This window comes from Falco naumanni, chromosome 9, assembly GCF_017639655.2.
Source record: "Falco naumanni isolate bFalNau1 chromosome 9, bFalNau1.pat, whole genome shotgun sequence".
Taxonomy (NCBI): domain Eukaryota; kingdom Metazoa; phylum Chordata; class Aves; order Falconiformes; family Falconidae; genus Falco; species Falco naumanni.
Window position 1 is genome coordinate 28,637,217 of NC_054062.1, and position 18,664 is coordinate 28,655,880.

The 18,664-nt window shown below is 50.8% G+C and overlaps 1 protein-coding gene across 1 annotated transcript; it reads right to left on the minus strand.

The window, feature by feature from the left end:
- Window positions 1–4,823: 4,823 nt before the first annotated feature.
- TMEM72 (transmembrane protein 72) lies at window positions 4,824–12,154 on the minus strand. Its single transcript, XM_040607638.1, has 5 exons — window positions 11,800–12,154; window positions 7,717–7,783; window positions 7,219–7,290; window positions 6,350–6,489; window positions 4,824–6,162 (listed from the first exon to the last, which is right to left on the minus strand). Exons 1-5 carry the CDS (start codon window positions 11,867–11,869, stop codon window positions 5,702–5,704), a joined length of 810 nt encoding a protein of 269 aa, XP_040463572.1. The 5' UTR covers window positions 11,870–12,154; the 3' UTR covers window positions 4,824–5,701.
- Window positions 12,155–18,664: the final 6,510 nt, after the last annotated feature.

Here is an 18,664-nt window from a genome sequence, read left to right on the forward strand (position 1 = left end):
TTCTTCAGCTGCTTTGTGCACAGTGAAACTCTTCTTGTGTACTTCTGTTTTCTCATGCTATGGAAGGAAGTAAGGCAGCCCAGCACAAAACGTTACTGAAAAGACAAACTTGCTTTTTTATGGTGCAAAATTTGTAGCACAACAGTAGGCATCCAGAGTTGGAAGGTAAGGTTTACCTAAAAACAACATAAAAACTTAACTAGTTGGTTAAGGCTGCCATATAACCTCCTTTTGCTGGGCATGTCCCCTGTGGCTACTGCCTTCTTTCCTTCCAGGTGGGATTTGGCAGGTGTTACCTCCCTTTGCAGTGTTGATAGCCTCACCCAAAACTGCAGCTGCAAGTGTGGCTCTTCAGGAAGAGCAAGCACAGGCACAGTGGGTGATGCAGCAGGCAGGGAGTGGGGTGCCAGCAGGGAGCTGGGGGCTGATAAGCAAGGTTGGGCATCTGGGTGAGTACTGAATCCAGCCCCTCTTACAGAGGAGTTTTGGACAGGGAGGCAGCAGAATGAGACTTAGGGTAGGAAGCAACTGGGCAATCATGTCACAGTACGTATAATTTTGTTTAGCATGGACTGATCAATGTGATATTTATTTTTAAACAGTTCTTCCGAATGAGGCCAGCTCTGGGGTGGAAAAGATTGGGGTGAAGGAGAGGCTGGGCAGAAGGAACAGATGAGAGTAGAATGGGGATTAGTGTTAAGATGCTGTTCACAGCTTCCTCCTGTGCTGTATGAAGTTCCTTTTAGGTACAGGTTGGGGTGAGGAGAAGCTGCCAAGAAACATTACTCTTCTGCTTTTATGTCTTTTTCTCTGGGTTTTTTTTTGGTGGTGGGTTTTTGGGGGTTTTCTGTTGTGGTTTTGGTTTTTTTGGTGGTTTTTTATTTTCCTGTTTGAAATATGGAAACCCTCTTTTGTCTATGATCCAAGGACCTGGCTTGGAAAATCAGATTCCTGGTGTTTTGCATAGAGCCTCAAAACAAGATTCAATAAAGTCATATACTGAGTGAATAGCTGCCAAGAATTAGTTTCCTAAAGGTATCTTAATCATTCACTAGGAATAACCTAAGTGCAGTCATTTCACCAGTGGTATGTAAACCGATACATGGCATCTGCAAGTCAGATTCCTGCTTTTGCCCGCACCATGCCAAGCAAGTAAGGGAGCTGACAGCTCTGAGGAATCTCAGGCAGGTTTGGGACCTGGTTTCTGGTTCCTACACAGCACAAAATGCAGGAGTACAGCCAAAACAGAACCTGCATTTCTGGCCCAGCACATGGGAGAATCTCCTGAATAGGATGGGAGAAGGTGCAGGGCTGAGGAGTGGTAGAGTTGCAGGTGTGTGAGTATGCAGCATTTGGAATCGAGTGGAGACAGCTCCTCTCCTGCATGTGGATATGACTCAACACTGAATTAGGAGCTGCCCATGCCACTGATGCCAATACCAGTGTTTGCTGCTGCGAGTGTTGCACAGGCAGATACCAGCAGGGCATTTCTGGTTTGGAGCACTGACACTGCAGAAACAGAACACTCCTCTCCAAATGTACCTTGTTTTCCTAACGCTGCTGTTGTATGGGTGAAATGTTCATATCCATGTTTCAAATACAGAGCAGTGCTCAGAGAAACTGGGGCCCAGAGTCCCTGGGGGGAGCTAGGAAGTCTGGAGGATGACCATCCAAGCACCTGGCATGAGGTGGAAGCACTGTGGTGGGGCAGGTAGCGTACCTGCCTTCAGGGCTGTGTAACTTGTATCCAGTGTGCACTGGAGGCAGAGGAATTGTAATCCAAGCCTGCACTGAAGTCTATTTTTGCCTTCATATAATACTTAAAATAGATCAATTGATTACAACATACTAGTTCACTAAGCTGTGACGGGGGCTGTCAAGTATAATTGTAGGGTGTTTCCACTGCACACGTACATGTGAAGCAGGCAAAGTTTTCCTCATGCAGAGAAATCTTTGGAGGAAATTTTGAAGGAAACAATTTCTGGCAGGATTATCTCACAGAGTTTTACCTTACACAAGTATTTGTTTTGGATGATTCACCTTGTTTCCTTTCAGTATGGGAATCTGTAGGAGTTTATAGCTTTATGCACTCTAACTCAGTGGACTAATTTCAATAGATTAGCCGTATCACGGGTTAACTGTAATGCAGGCAAAAAACGTGTAACAGTGTTAATGTAGTGCTGTGTGAACTTACAGTTCAGGCAGCTCAAATTTAGATATCGCTGCACTGCATGGTTAATAGTGTCAAGTTTTTCCTTTTTTTCTTTTCCTGCAATTACCCTGTATGTAAATGGTTTTCCAATACACACACACACCAACACCCACACACACCAGCTCTCTGCAGCATCTCTGGTGCTTTCAATAGCCCCTGGGATGTCCCTCACAGCTAGATGTAGGGAGAGGGGACAACAGAGGAGTGCACACTTGAGTGAATAATCTCTGAGCCCTCTGCAAAGTCATCTGACACCCCCCGAGGCTGAACATTTCCTCTGCACTGGGATTTTAAAGAAATCCTGAGGCTGCATTTCTTTAAGCAGTTGAGCTGCTCTAACAGCCTGCTGCCTCTGAAAGGGGTGCTTTTATCCCCCATTCCCTTCATTTCGTGGCAGGCCCTTCCTTCCATGAATTTATTTGGCTCATTACCCAAAAAGATAGCCACCCGCTTTCTTTTTGCTAATTATTTTTCCTCTGGGCTAACAAGCTCTGTGTGCTGATGGAGCTGGAAGATAGCGCCATGGGTGGGATGGGTGGTAAGGAACAGAGGGAGAGAGGTACAAATGGGGTTGCCCTTTGGTAGGGGCAACACGGGGAGCAGCTCAGCCCCTGCAGTGGGACTACACCCATCTGCTGCTGTTTGGGGCACTGCTCGGCTGCCTCTGGATGAGCATCTGCTTCCCTGGCACTGGTGCAGGCTCTTGACAGACTCCAGGGTGAGCAGCCATGGACCTTAACTGAACAGGCAATTTAATACCACATAAAAGATGAGCAGCTTTTTTCCAGCCTTCACCTCCTGAGTCAGCTAGCTATGGGGGCTGGAGAAGAGCCAGGGAAACACAAGGGAGCAAGCAAGAAAAGCAACCGGGCACAGTGTTGTCTCCAGGAAGGCTGGACAGTCACCTCACCTCTAGCTCCCCCCGATCTTGTTTTCTAAGGGAAACCTACAACAGACTTTCAGAAGATGAGCCTAAAACCTGAAATACCTAATTCTGCAAGCTGTAGCAATTGCAAACTCATTTTATGCATTTCACAGAGCAATGAGATTTGATCATCACACACTTCAGGGTGCCACAAGTGCTCTCACCACACTGCTTCTCCCCTTCCCACAGGCCTTGCTGCCCCACTGGTATGAAGCACGGGGCTGATTGAGTAAGGGCTGAAGGAAGAAATTTGTCAAAGAGCAGCTGTCCCCACCCAGGCTGCCCTGGAACTTTGCTCAGGGCTAGAAAGTAGTAGGCTGCAGAAATGTGGTCCTTCCCTCATCAGCAGATTGCTTGATCTATTGGGAGCAGTGCTTTTTCAACAAACCTTATCTCTGTGTGTGTAATTAGTTATGCAATGTTCAAAGAAGAGCCTTGGGTGATGCAGAAAACTGAGTTTGCTAATGAGAAGGTCAGATTGCAGAGCCAATGTTTGATGGAACTGGGGAGCTGGGTCCAAGCACAGCCCTTTGGGGCAGAGTTGGCAAGGATGAGTACCCGTTAGCATATCTGGATTGGGAACTTTGTTGGTGCAGGAATGCTGTTTGGTCACAGACTTTAGAGGAAAATAGCTTTATTTTTAATTCTTAATGTGTTGAATACGCTAGCTTGAGGGTGGAGCTGTGGTGGATCCTGGGCTTGCTGCTATCAGTCTCGCAGCATTAGGCTGTAAATGGGCAAAATTTTCTGAAAACATTTTTGCAGGTACAAAACCTCCCTAAAGGCAGATGTGTACGTGACTCTTCTGCAGCATGCAGTTATGGGGTGGAGGGTTACTTTTATAGATTTGTGCAGCCAGAAGGAGAAGGTCTGTATTCCATGTATCATTTAGAACAGATTGATACCGGCTATCACTTTAAATGTTGGTGATGCAACAAAAATTTTGTTTATGTTTGATTGTAGGAATGACAAGTGTGTGCAACCATTCATAAGCTGCTCTTGTGGACAGTTTCATTATCAGACACAGGCAGTCAAATATTGTGTATCAGTATCCTTCACCTTCTTCCCCATCCATCTCCCAGATTAGGAGTCACTTTAAGAGTTTGTTAAAAAGTAGCACTGGGTTCTTATTTCAATTGCCTTCTGGTTTTTGAATGCTTACACTTTACATTTTCACACTTCACTTCAAACTACACTGCTTTCCTAAATGAATATGATGATTATGACTCAGAGAGCTGAGATTTCAAAAAGAAGAAATAACGTATTTCCAAGAAAAACAGCCAGCCCCACTAGCTTCTACCTTATAAATAGGTCTCAAGGATCTTCTCTCCTTACCACCAGCTCACCCCAATGCTGCGTGTCTGTGCTTAGAGCAGTTAAATCTCTTCATCCCAGCAGTGGTGACAGTGTAGCCTTGTCCCATGTCTGAGAAAACCTATCCACTCGAGTACTTTCCCATGTGCTGCCAGAAGACCTGCCTCATGCTGCTGAGAGGGTCTTGGTGATGGTATCTGCAGGCATAGATGGCATTTGCCATCTGGAAATATTGCTTAGTCCTCAGGTGGGAGAAGCCAAGGCGATGAGTTGAACAGGGGAGAAATGCCTGATTATAGGTGAAAGGTCCTCACAGGGCAGGAAATATGGTAGGATTAAGCCAGAGGTGAAGGTTTCAAGGAAGAGCTGGCATGGTGGGACAGCTTCGTAACTTTATTATTGCCTTGCCCTCTGGGGCCCATGATTAACATACACTGGGAGTTACACACAGTCTGTTGTGTCAGCTCGGTGCTGAATCTCATGACCTGAGCTGCTACACCATCCCAAAGCTCTTCTGACTCGATGGTTGTGAAGGCAGGGGACACCAGGAAGACCCAGGGTCGTCCCTGCTCCTGCGTAGGTGTCCCCAAGAGCCAAGGCCAGAGGTGATTTCCCTGCTGGGCTCAGAGTGTATCTCAGGGGAGGGCACTCAGCGAGTGCTAGCCCCAGGGATGCACTTGATCTCAGCCTGTCTCTGAAATGACATTTTGGTACTCTGGGCCTGCTGCAGCTGGTGCAGAAGCTGTGAGGGAACATGCAGGCTGCAGTGCCCCGTACTTGAACGTGTCCCAGCCCTGAGCTCTTCAGCCTGCAGCAAGGGCAGAAGGGAGACAACTGACCCCAGCAGAAGCTGTTCTGGGGGCATGGTGGTCTCCTCTCCTCCTGCCTGCTGCTGCCTCATGGGGGGCACGTACCATAGCTGTGATGTTAGGCGGGAGCAGCTGCTGTGGTGTGTAGTGTCGTAACAGAGGCATGGCCCAGGCATGAGGACATGGGAGCAGAAAGTTTCCTGCCCTGGCTGAACCACTGCCTGTCCCCAGGGCATGGCACTGCAGGGGCTGTGCACCGCCACCGGCCCTGTCACAGGGTGTGGGACCATGTAGTACAGGCAGCCCCTTGAAGAGGGGGTGACACAGTTGTCACCCTGGAGGCAGGGAGGGCAAAGAGGGCCCTTTCACTGCTGGAGCAGCAGGGAGAGATGCCAGTGCCGGGGGTAGCAGGTCTGTCCCATTCTCATTCCTTCTGAGTGCTCAAAAGAGGCCTGTGGAGCTGAGGGGAGCAAGGATGACGGGGGCATCGGGGGGTGTGAGGATGGGTGTTGTGTCCGACGTGGTCTCTTGAGCCTCACTCTCCACATCCTCCAAGCTCTCGCTGACAGAGGGGATGATCTGCACCACCTTCTCCTGGAAGTGCACCTGCTTGCGTGGGGTTGGCGGGGCTGCTGTTTGGGCAGGAGCTACTGGGGCCATGCTCCTGTCCTTGCTGGCCTTCAGGATGCTCTTCATGTGGCCCAGCAGCGAGTGGTGCTGCTCCCTCTGGGCCCTGTGGAAGGTATAGGTCTGCTCAGTGTCACCAGCGATGGTTGAGGCTGCCACGGTGGCTGAAGGGTCTACGTACTGGCCTGCCTGGGGATGCGTCTCTTTGTGCCCTGGGCTCTTCCTCCTCTTGCTCAGCAGGAAGTAGGCCAGGGCGGTGAGCACCAGCATGGAGCCTGGGGAGAAGGCCATATTGGCTGAAGGCTGGGACAAGGTGAAGACCTCATCAAGCAGTGCTTGGTCTAGCTAGCTCAGCACCATCTGAAACCATTGTAGCACCCCGCACATCCCCACCCTCTCTGGCCCAACAGGCCATTCTCTCTTCCATCCGCACTACTCCCCACCCCAGTGTGGGCTCCTCACCAGGGATGGTGACATGCCAGACGAGGACGGGATGCAGGAAGCAAGCCACTGAGAGCAGTGTGTACCCCAGGAATTTCTGGAAGCTCCCTGGGCATCTAGCTTGCTTCCAGCAGGCCTGGGCCAGGGAGTCGGGCTCGTATCTGGGGAGAGAAACAGAGGTCCTTATGGGATGTGGCATCAAGCACATGGCAAGAAGATTTGGACCTGTCACTCATCTAGATGTGTGGATCCTCACTCTGGTTTTCCAGGAAACCGGTGTGTTGGTCAGGGAAATTAAGCGAAGCCTGAGCCTCTCCCACAGGGAAAAGAGGTCAGGGGCTACATCTGCCAGAGGTCATCATCTCAGTCAATGTCTCCTTGGTGTGTTTGCTCACTTGGCCACTAGTCAAGTCCCTATTAGCTGGAGTAAGGCGTTGCGTTTAAGCCATCAGGGCTTTTGAGTTTATGCTAAAAGACAGCAGAAGTGTTCCGTGTGTGAGAAGTACATAAGGATTTTCTACATTTTAACTTGAGTGTCTGCGCTGTCTCTGGGAGGGAACTGCAGCCCACCCTGGGAATTTGGCTCTTCATTCAACCCCAGCCCCTTGTAGGGCTTCATACTGAGGGTTAAGTACATGCTGTAGACCAGGGTTTGTCATGCTGATGCTCAGCAAATTATGGCACAAGCTTGGGTTAAAACACAGGTTTAATTGGCTGCGGACATGGCCTCACTCACCTCCCCCCTGCCTGAGTGCACTCGCTATGGCATTAGGGGAAGGACCTTTGGTCTGGCACTTGCAGCTCAGCTAGGTCTGGTGTTGCCTGTAAGGAGCAAGTTGCCTTAGGGAGGTCCCATCAAGGCTGGAGAAGACTGGACAGGGTCTACTCACGTGAAGCACATCTCCAGGAACAAACTGATAAAGAAGCCGCCTTCACAGACAGTAACGGCAACTCCTGAAAAACTGAAAAGTAAAGCTGTCAGGGGGGCAGGGCTTGGCTTCAGTATACTTTCCAGGTGCCAGAAGGGGCACAGAGGGCCAGGATTTACTAGTTCCAGTTCACCAGAGCCTGGGGACTGGGGACTGAACACCCACTACTTGTCTGGTTTGTGGAGGAGAGCTCAAAGCCCTTCTGTCCTCAGGTGATCAACTTGCAACCAGTGTCACCTCTGGCCTGCCAGAATCTGAGTACTAGGGATGGTGCTGTAGCATCTCTTTCTCTAATAGAAATAGCTTACTATTTTGAAACCTAAATATGGAGATCTGAATTCCCCAAAGCCTCCAGCAATGCTCCCTGCTGCTGTTGCAGTTTAGTCTGGTGCTACACACAGTGGAGGGGTCAAACGGGTCACCCCAGCCAGCTCTGACTTCAAGGGCAAAAATACTCACATCAGATAGAAAGCCAGGCTTTTGAACTGTCCTCGCTGCAGAGTTTCTACGCCCACACCGATCAGCACTAGAAAGAAAAAGTAGGAAAGATGCTGACTGCCGGGTTGGTTCCCGACTCTCTGGTGCCCTACCCAGCTTCTAGGATCGATGCTCCAGTTTCCCCAGGGGCTGGTGGAGCTGCTCCTCCTGTGCTGTGCAGCACATTAGGACTGCCAGCACCAGCGATTCATGCTGACACACCAACCCAGAGGGGGTCAGAGCTGAATTCTGGCCTTGACATACAGCCCAGAAACGCATCCCAGCTGCGTCACTATCATGGCAGCACTGCCACTGGGCTGGGAAGAGGTGATCTGGGGGTACCAGCTGACCTTGGACAGCTGGAGGAGGTGAGCAGCAGTGTGCCGTGTCCCTTCCACCACCTGCCATGCCGCTCCATCACAGCTGCCACAGGGACTTCCCTCCCACTCCCCCGTCTACCTCTGCCCCCTCATGGTCTGGGGGCCTTTCTGCCCCGGTCCCCCCAGTGCCTGCCAGCCTCACTCCCCTGCCCTCCCTGCTTGCCCAGGCCTGCTGCACCCAATACATGGCTGCAGGACAGGAGCAGGACAGGGGAACCATGCCAGCTGCCTCCACAAAGGGCCGTAGCCATGGCATCAAGGTCCTTTGCTAAGCAAACACAAAAACATATAACGGGAGCAGGCAGATTAAAAACAGAGAATGAACGTTCCCTCAGTGCCCTGGCTAGCACAGCACACTGGGGAGTCAATTTAAGGGGGATTAAGAGTATTAGTGAGGCTAAAATCTTCCCTGAACTGGCTTTTGTGGGCCAATAGCTTCAGGGGATGGAAAATTTTCTTCAATGTCCTTCAATTCCCAACCAGACTATTTCAAAAACGGAACAGAAATGAATGGCTTTGCACCAGCTGCAGCAAGTTGGTCAGTGTGCAACTGGACAGTCATGCTGCACAAGTACCTGAGGTGTGGAGCTGAGCTGAGCCCAGGTCTCATGGCCGCAGCATCTCTCTAGGCAGTCACTGCACTCCTGTCTGCACTCGATGGCTCCACATCTCACTGAGCTGTCCCTGCCCATCCACTGGTGCTCAGGAAGTTCACCGCTCGTCCTGCTCTATGCACACTGGCTGAGGCTTGAGGTGCCAGCTGGCTTCATTTCTCTGAGCTGTGGTTTGCACTAACTGGAGAGGGGTATGAAGCTCCCAAACTGGAATGCAGACTAATGTCTATGAAGCCTGTAAGGTGGATCAATGACAAGGATTTGTGCCTGAGCACATAGCTCTCCTGTCCTGGGTGAGCAAAGCCAGGACTAAGACAAAGCTGTGGTCTTGCTTTGATTCCTCCTGTTTCACCTGCAGCTGCTGGCCCCTGTCAGCCGGGGGAACGCATGGAGCCCACACACCACCCTCCTCCATGGAGGCTGTCCCCCCAGCCCTGAGCGGGGACATGGGGAAATCAGTTTTATCGGTGAAGCTGTGTGAGCTGTGTCATCCTACATTCAAAGTATTGTCCTTTGTTATCTTGTGACCGACAACTCTTCTTTACAATTTTTCCTACAAATGAGGAGTTCATTCATTCATTCCCTGCAGATGAATGCAGAATTCAACAGCTCAGCTGTTAGGATCAAATCTCTGCTCTGGATAAGGAGGGTTCCTCATTTTACACAGCTTCTGCTTTATCCACAAAGTTATTTGGATGAAGAATATGCAAGAAGCAAAGGGTTGTTTCCGAGGTGTTTGTTTGGACTAGCTGCTGCCTTTATTTGGATCTTATCCAAACCATGTGGCTAAAGGCACATGATTAGGAATTAAATGGTTGAAAGCATGAGAATTAAGAAATAAGTAAGGACTCTCTCCTAGATGCAGAAATCACAAGGCCTAAAATCTCTAAACTACAGAGATGCCCCAAACACTGCAGTGACTTGCGGAGCTGTTTGATCACTCTTTGCTAACTTGCCATGAGGCTCTGCTGATGGTAGGGGCTGTCTGATTTCTCACACACAAAAAACCCTGCAGCCCCACCACTGCAGATAGCCATTACACTCCCAGATCCTGGGGGAAGGGGAGGTTTATATTACATGGGTAACCTTCTGTGTATAAGCAAGCAGTTTATGGAGCTGGCTCGGCCTTCTCAGAATCAATTAGCGAGGCTGATGCACTCTCCTCTTCCTTTCATTTATTTATTTTTTTTTCAAACAAAACCCATGGTATTCTCTTCTGCATGGTTTCCATTTCATGCAAAAACCTCACACACCTCATCAGGCACTAAACACTGCATCAAGCTGTTTTCTTACACTATTGAGACACATAAATGAGTAAAACACAGGCACCTCCCATTCTTCACTGGCCTTTTGGGAAAGTCCGGTGATACTGAGAACGCATCAGAGCTATGGAAAAGCACAAAGATTGGTAGTGCAGCTGGCCATGCTCTGTGATGCTCCACAGAGACACAATTGCACTGCTTATTTCAAGAACTACAGAAAGAGGTGCAGACAATGCAAATAGTGAAAAGAAAACAAGCAGGAGAGAGGGAGATTATACTCCACTAACACACTTCCAAATTGTAAGCTACTTTCACTTTTTCTGTCCTGGCTTTAGTTTTCCCATGGCAAGAAGCTCATGTTTTCTTCTGGGAAGGTCTCTATGAGTTTCATTGGAGCTTTAAGAGAGAACATGACCAGCATGGGGCTCATGTAGTAGGCTTGAGAGCGATGGGGATGGACAAAGGAAAAGATTGCATTAGCTGGTTAAAGCTGTGTCTCAGCTCCTATCTGTTGCAGTCTCATCATGATGTGCGCTTACCAACTGGGAGTTTGTATAAACTCAGAGACTCAAATCTCTGTCTGTTATCAGTTGTTTAAAGCACATTCCAGAGCACAGCTTCCAGTGTCCCAGCTGGGCTTTGGGTGTCACTGGGGACCTGTGCTCTTTTCAGCTGACCTGTGCGCTTTCTACTTTGCTGCCCTAACTTGAGCAAAGCATCGGTCATGGCTGTCTGTAGCTGATACAGGAAATACGAAGATAGGAGAGCCTGCTGTGAACTGCTCTGTGGTGTCTGAATATAAAATTCCTTAGGGACTCACACAGGAATCACAGCACCACCTCAAGTCACCTCTCATCTAGGAGTTCCTACCTCTAGTTCACACCTCCAGCGTTTAAGTAAATCAGGCACTTTGATCTCTGCTTTATTGATGGGGAAACTGAGGCAGAGAGCACTGTCTGTCCTGTTCCATTACAATGGGTCAGCAGCAGTGCCAGAGGAACCCCTGAGCCCTCTGCTTTATCTGTTTCCCCACATCTCATCCAGAGATGTCTCACGTGAGGGGGTATTCACCACAGTTCAGTCCTTCTGGGTGAGATGCTGTGCCTGAAATGTCTGGCTCAAAACACCTGTATTTCACCTGAAACCAAGTGGTAAGATATGTCACATAACCCAGAGGACATGGGTCCGAAGAAGCCCCTGGCAGTGGGTAAGAGGATGCAACTAGCCAGGTGAGTGAATTTGTGATGTTTGTGCTGCAGCTATAACCTGAACTGCTTCCTAAGCCTGCTCCCTGATGGGTTGCTAGAAAGGCAAAGCAGCACTTTGGCAGAAACTGTGCCATGATGGCTGGGACTTCTCCATCCTGCCTGGCACAGGACATCTCACCGTGCATAGCACAGGGAGCTCCTCCTTCATTTTCACATCCCACAGAGCAGCCTGGCAGTTTTACTCAGCCACAAGTATTTTGCTTTTCAGTGTCGTTCACATCTTGCCTGTGCCTGTCTGTTTTAGAAGAATACAATTTAGTTTTCTTTTCCATTTGTGCTTTAGTTTGTTCTCTGCGATACAGAGTGCTCGCTCTTCCTGTCTGATGTCTCACTGTGCTTCCCACAGAATTTGCAAAAAACCTGGCCAGGCATACAGCACTGTCCCTCCCTGAGTCCCAAAGGAAAAGTGAGCAAGTTTCCTTGTCCCCCTCATAGGATGGAGCAGTCGCTGCACCTAGCCAAAGGCAGGGACACAGCTCAGGGATCCTGACACCCACTCAGTGCCTTTTAGTGCCAAATAAAAAAAAGAGCTTGCTCTTACCTGCTGCGGTGGAGATGCCCAGCAATCGGCAGGTGTACTCCAGGGCACTCCAAAAGGCTTTGTGTCGCATGATGAAGAGATGAAGACTGTGGTGCCGACCAGGCAGAAGCTCCTCTTCAGGGCTCCCCGCCTCATGCGTAGCCCAGCACCTCCCAGTCTCAGGCAGAACCTCCTGCGCCCAGGACCAAGTGACCTTCCTGAAGGAAAGGGCAGTGCGTGGAGGACTGGCCGCTTCCCCGGGGCTCCCAGGGGAGGGTGGCTGAGGAGCGAGCTGCCACCACAGGGAACCGGTCAGCGCTGCTTCCCGCTGCTCCCGCAGGGGCTGTGGGAGACGTGGCCTTTTCCTGCTTGCTTGCTGCTTGCTCACATTGCCGGCCGGGTGATGATTAATGATTGGTAAGGGGGGGTGCGGCTTTGGGAACATTTGCACCGGGGGTGCATGGCCTTTCCTGCTCCAGAGGAGGCTCTGGAAGCCCAAGCTGATTAAATGCATGTGAAGTCATTACTGCTATGCAGCTCCCTGCAGGTTAACCATTTGTGAGGATGGCGATGTTTGCTCTTGGCAAAAGAGCGGTACATTTCTGGCAAGTCACAAGGCTCCCAGGGCACTCCAGCCCTGCACCCTCCACCACGGCTGCTGCTCAGCACACAGGCTTTCCCTGGCTCTGACAAGCGTGGCTCAGGCAGTGTCCAGGCTGATGTTCAACCACAGGAACAAAGAGATCAGATTTATTCCCAAGGGTCCTACAGACCCATGCTGATCATAGCAGGAGCGATGTGTATTTCTCTTCCTGGGAACCTCAGTGAACTATATTTCTGTGTTGCAGTCACTAGAGCCATTTGAATGGCACCAGGGTCACACAAGTGTCCTGACACGTGGAGTGGAGTGCATATGTACTCTGACCTCTTTGTATTGGATTACCAAATCGTAATGGATTATCCAAGACACCTTGGTGATCCTTGGCTTGTCTCTGCAGGACACACGGCCTCTGGAGAGGGGCAGCCCTAGGCATGTCTGAAGGCCAAGATGAGACAGTGCTGGCCCGCCGCTGGGCCCCACATTTCTCTGGTGCATCTTACTGGAGGTCACTATTGGTCCCCACCTACTGCTGCCCAGGGAAGAGGTGGTGGCAGCAGCAGTATCTGGGCATTGCAGTCCCTCAGGAAGGGCATGTGAGCAGCAGCACAGTCCTGGCAGGCAGCATAGGTGTCTAGTGCCTGTGGGGCCACAGGTTGACGGGTCAGTGAGCTCATCTTGTGCTGCAGCTGGCACTGGGCGAGTCACTGCAGCCCCTGCCCCTCGCTGCTCCCTCCGAGAAGCTGGCAGCCTTGCAAGCAGGGGGCTGGGTGAATCACATTCAGTTCATGCATGGACAGCCCTGTAGGGAGGTGGCAACCAGCTGAGCCTGTCTCCTGTGACCCCTTCTCACTTGCCTGAGACACAAAGCTGAACCTAGACAGTATGTGCTATATTGATGTGTCCTGCACATAGAGATGACTTGGTCCAAGGGCACACCAATAGCTTTTCTTCCACAGGATCTTGATCTATATTTCAGGCTTGGGTTTTCCCAGGACAACCAAATGCCTGAGTTCATGAAATGGGTCCCTAATTTCTTTAAATGACTGCAGACTGTTTTTCTGAACACTTACAAGGTGGTGGGTGGCAGGGATCTTGCAGCAGGCAATACTGACAAGGTCTGGGGGTAGAGGATATTTTTCATGTGAAAAATGGAATAGCCCACTGCAGTAGGGCTTCCAGAGCATCCCAAGGGGCAGTGCTGAATGGTGCAAACCCGAAATGTGTCTTTGCCTTGCAGCACTGGCACTGCCTTTGGGTGTTCCTGTTTCCTCTTGTCCTCCCACACCACTGCGGGTGTTTGAAGGAACTAGAGTTTTCCACAATTGATGACTCAGTGGCATGTCAAAACTTCCTTTTCAAGAGAAACACAAAGAGGGAAACAGAGGCATGCCAGTGGGGAAGGTCACAAGAAGGTAGGGGAAGAGCCCAGCCGGGGAACCCGGCTGCCCTGCCCGCTGCAGCTAGGCACTGCCTGGGTGATCCCCGTGCCCTGTCACAGCGCATCACTGAAGGCTTCAAGAGCACACTCCACTTCCAGAAATCACCAAACCGGCTTGAGAGCTCTGAGGTTGTGCAAACAGTCTAGATGCTTTTTTTCCTTGCTGTCTTGCTTTTTTTTTTAAATATTGATGTATTGGATTTCAGGTGTTTCTGTACAAACATGAAAGCTAGGAAACTACGTTAACAGCAAATAGATGAAAGGAAGACACGAGCCTTTCAAAATCACTTACAGGCATGAGATTAGTTTAAAAAAAGTGGCAAATACCACAGTGCAATCCTGAGTGCTATCAGTACCCACCCTTCAGCCAGTACCCAGCACCTCTCAATGCAGCAGCTGCCTCCTCCCGTGGCAGGGGTCCCCATTGCCAACATGGGCAGTGTAGTGCACTGGGCTGTTACTGGGGGGCTCTTACTAAATGGCACTGAGCTCTCACCCAGAAACGAAATGACTTTGCCTAAGTGTCCTTGACTGCAATGTTTCCTTCCAGGAGAACAACAAGCCCCAGGGTTTAAAATAAACCTAAGTTTATGGGGAGTGGGGGTTGGGGGGGTGGTGGTGTGGTGTGTAGTGGGGTGATAGAGGAGCACAATCTATTTAAGAAAGGCAGATTATTACATTAACAATTTGAACCTCCTGTCTCCCTCCCATGTTCTCTTAGCTATTGTGGGCTATTAGCTATTAGCTATGAGTGGGCCTACATCAGCCTTCCTGATGGTCCTTGTCCCCCGCCTGGGGACACTCTTAGCCTGAGGTAACTTAAGGTCTTCTCCACTCGCTTTTCATTGGTGCACTAGTGCTTCTCTCACTCCAGTGCCCACGAGGAAAGCATAGAGTGAGTGGGACAGGTATCCTCAGACTTGCTTTGTACCAACAATCCTTCAGTGGCTCCTTCCTTCCGTTCAGAATTTTTTTTGGCTAGTGCTCCTACCAAGCAATCTCACACGAACCTGATTTTTCTTGGTAGAAGCATCCCTTCTCATTCTGTTTCTGTTCCAGTGGGGAGATGATACCCTCAATGAAACTGTGAGCCATTTGAGTGTGTTTTGGTGAGGCTTTTAGGAATGAGTTTATGCATTCAGAGGAGTACTGAGATCTTATGACCTTAGAGGGGTTTAATAGCCTGTAACCAAAACTGCAAAACCTATGCACCAGCACAGCCTGTTCTGGGACACATAATAGCAGTGGTCCCCACTGCACATTATGCCACTTCTATTGCACAGAGGCTTGCCATTTGCACTTTGGCTGCCAGCCAGGATTAACATTTACAGGCTGCTTCCAGTGATATATGGAGAGGTTGGAAAGGTTTTTATTTCATTGTTAGGGTTTCATGGTGATGTTAGTCCTCATCTTCATCTCTCCCTCTTCACACTTTATTCAAGTCATTTTGCTGTGGCATGGCCACCGTGGCCGTTCTTTTGTGACCAAGGTCACAGTGCAGCATCTGTACTGAGCTACTCCCCTTGGAAGGCTGTGGGGGAGCAGAACATACCTCGTGTTTTGCGTCTGTGAAATGGTGGTGCTGCAAAAGCACTGTGGTGAGTGAAGATTCCCATCATGGGGCATGGGGCACCACAAACTATGCTCTGGCAGAAACCTATGGGAACATGCCTGACTTAGCTATTCCCACTCCTTGCCCATCATGTAAAAACAGTTCCCAAACTGCCTTACACAATGCTCTAGAATTTTGTTTCTGCTGTTTTCTCCCCTCCCTTCTCTATGCCCTCCTCTATAACCACTGCATCATGCAGCCTTGCTTGGCAGTCCTGGTCCCTTCTCTTAACAGCAGCAGTGGAGGTGGGATCTCCTTCCATCAACGTGTTCATCTGGGACAGACTGACACCAACACTCTCCCTTGGCCACTGCAGGTCAGGCAGCCAGCAGGCAACAGCCCAGAGCCTTGCAGTGGTGCCATGTGCTGCCTCCCTGTGCCCTCCTTTCACCAGGTCACATGTCATGGAGAGGGAACAGATTCTCACTGCTGGCTGATGGTAGATGGACCCAGCTGATTGGAAGCACCAGTGAATCGCAGCTGTGGGTTCACTGGGTACAAACATCTCGTCACAGTCGGCAGGAGTTTCACCCTGCCTTGTATCACCAGCGCTCCACAGCTTTCCAAGCCAACCTGAATGAACTGAGGGCATCCCGACGTGAGCTTGGCAGACCTCCTTCCTCTCCCGGGGCAGGCAAAACACATGACACTGGGGTGCCTGAAGGTACATAAACAGCAGAGCTGGAAAGGAAATCTTCAGTGTGCCACCTCTTCCTTTGCTGTAACCACTAAATCCCGCCCTCTGGAGCCTTCAGAGCCTGGGCAGCGCTGCAAGCCACGCTGGGGATGCCCGGCAGGGGACAGCAGGACCCCACCGCTGCACCGCCAGCCCGGCTGCTCGCCGCAGAAGGCAGCCTACAGCCAGCCCTCTGCAGGGCGGTGGTGAGAGGGCACCGGGAAGTTGTGCTGTCTGAGCAAGGAAAGCGTGCAAGAAAAGCGTGATAGACAGCACATGGATCTGAAGGGGGCTGGGGAGAGCCCAGAGCTGCAGCGAACACGAATGAATAACCGGCTTGTTTTGCTTTATGCTCCTCGATCAAAGGGTGTCCAGCACGCTGATGAACATTTGTCCGCTCCTCCGGGAATTTCCCACCCTGCCAGGGATGGGGTCAAGGCTCGGCAGTATACTGCCCCGATTGTCCCCCACCGGGACAGCCAGCCCCCGAGGCCGGTGGCGGCACAGCCCCAGTGCCGCAGGCTGAGCCAGCCGAGAGGGTGAGCTGGAGGCGCTGGTGAATGGCCCCTGTGCTGACAGCCCCTCCTGGGGCCTGCTCACGGCTGGCGTGACGGAGGGGGGAGAGGCACCACACTTCTCCTGGGGCCAGGCCGGGCGCTTGCACAGGCTGTGCCTTGTGCCTGGCAATAGCTGGGGCGAGCTCTCATCCGGGCGTCTGGAATCGATAAAGCTCATCACACTGTGGTGTGGTGTGGGGGTGCTGGGGGGGGAAGAGGTGCCTCTGTGGCAAAGCCGATCTTAAACAGAATCTGGATATGGGAACGAACACGTCTGATGTACTTGTGGGGATCTTCTAGACCTCTACAGCACCTATACCTCCCTGCAGTGGATGAGGGCCAAGGGGCCAAGCAGACTATGCCTCTGACTGGCTGGTGACTCCCACTTTCCCTGTAAACCTGAAAGCCTCCTCCCCTCGACCCTAGGCTAATTCCCCTTGTTCAGAAGGGGATCTCCCAGCATGTCAGCGTAAACTTCCCTTCTCTTATTTAGTCACCTGTTTGACACCAACCTTAGAGGCTTTCCAAAAAGTGGGCACATGGGAGTGTGTATGAGAGGCTCCTGACTGGCCATCCCCTCAAGGTCTGTTCTGCTCAGGAGAGCTGGGATAAATCCCCATCCCAGTGCCACCCTGCTCACCAAGACTGGGTGGGCTGGGCACTGTGTGCTGGGCTTGCAGGATTTCACATAGTGCTTGTCAGAGAGATGTGCGATCAGGATGTATGCATACGTGTGTGTGTGTGCATATGTATGCATGCATGCACTGAAAACCCATGTGTGTCTTAAACAAAGTTGTAATAACAAGAAATATCAAAAGTAGTTTTATTTGCTATACATCTGATCTCCAGTTCAATAGCAGGGCTCTCAGAGGCTGGCTCCCAGAACTATGTGATTATGCAAGACTCTCCATGAAAACACATTTCTAGCTCACAGAATTGCAGAGAAAAGCTGCAAAAAGAGACTCAAAACCCAGAGAAAAGAAAATTCCCAAGTGAAAAAAACTTTGTTTGCTATTATCAGTAGTATTGCTTCTAATTGCATGATTTAAACTCATGATCTTTGGGGCATTACAGCAAAGCCAAACCAGAAGTGCCACAGTGGAATGAGGGAGATGAGACATCAGGAGAATTGAGACTAAGTTCAAGGTGCTAAGCTAAGCTCCAAGGAAATGAATGCCTCTGATCTTGCCACTTCTCAGCTGCCTGTGAAGTTTCCTTGCTGACAGCAGAGTGTGAGTAGTTAGGAGGGCTGAGACAGGGGTGGGGCTGGGAGCTGCAGAGCACTGTAGAGACAGCAAAGCCCTGAGTGGGCCGGGGTGGTGCCCCAAATTAGCGGGGGCGAGGGGATGCCAGCTGGTGGGATGCACAAGGCTCCTGCTTGGGGACCTACCGGGGACCTGGCTGCTCCTGCCGTCAGGGATGTGCCCAGTGCACCAAGCAGTGAGCTGCTCAGTGTGACACGCACGAGCTTTCTCCAGTAGGACTGTCTCCACTGCGCTGAGGGACAACACAGCAAAGCAGCTGGTCACCCTGCTCAATCCTCTGCTGAGAAGGAGTGGGGCAAAGGGAAACCCTCAGCGTGATGGGGTTGCTGTGGCATGTGCAGGGCAGAGAGAGCAGAGCTCAGTGCTGGGTTTGGTGGGGGGGACTCGAGGGCCTCGCCCCTCTTCTTCGGGAATCTCTGGTCTTCAGAAGCCTCATCTTGGCTCTCAGGTGGATGACAGGAGATATCAGCTTGGCACGTAGAGAGAAGGGAGACGTGAAGGGAGCTACGTGTGTGATCCTGAGCCATGGCTACACCCTGCACAAGTCCCGGCATGTCCTCTATATGCCTGCTGCCCCTCAGTTCCCACCCTTTCTTGCAGAAGTGTGGGCTTAGTCAGACTCCATTGCTGTGAGCTGCTCCTAAACGATGGCTGTGGGGACTCCAGAAATGTTCAAAGATAGGCTGACATTTCACACAGACCATGTTGCCCAAGCATAAAGGAACACCCTACCATGT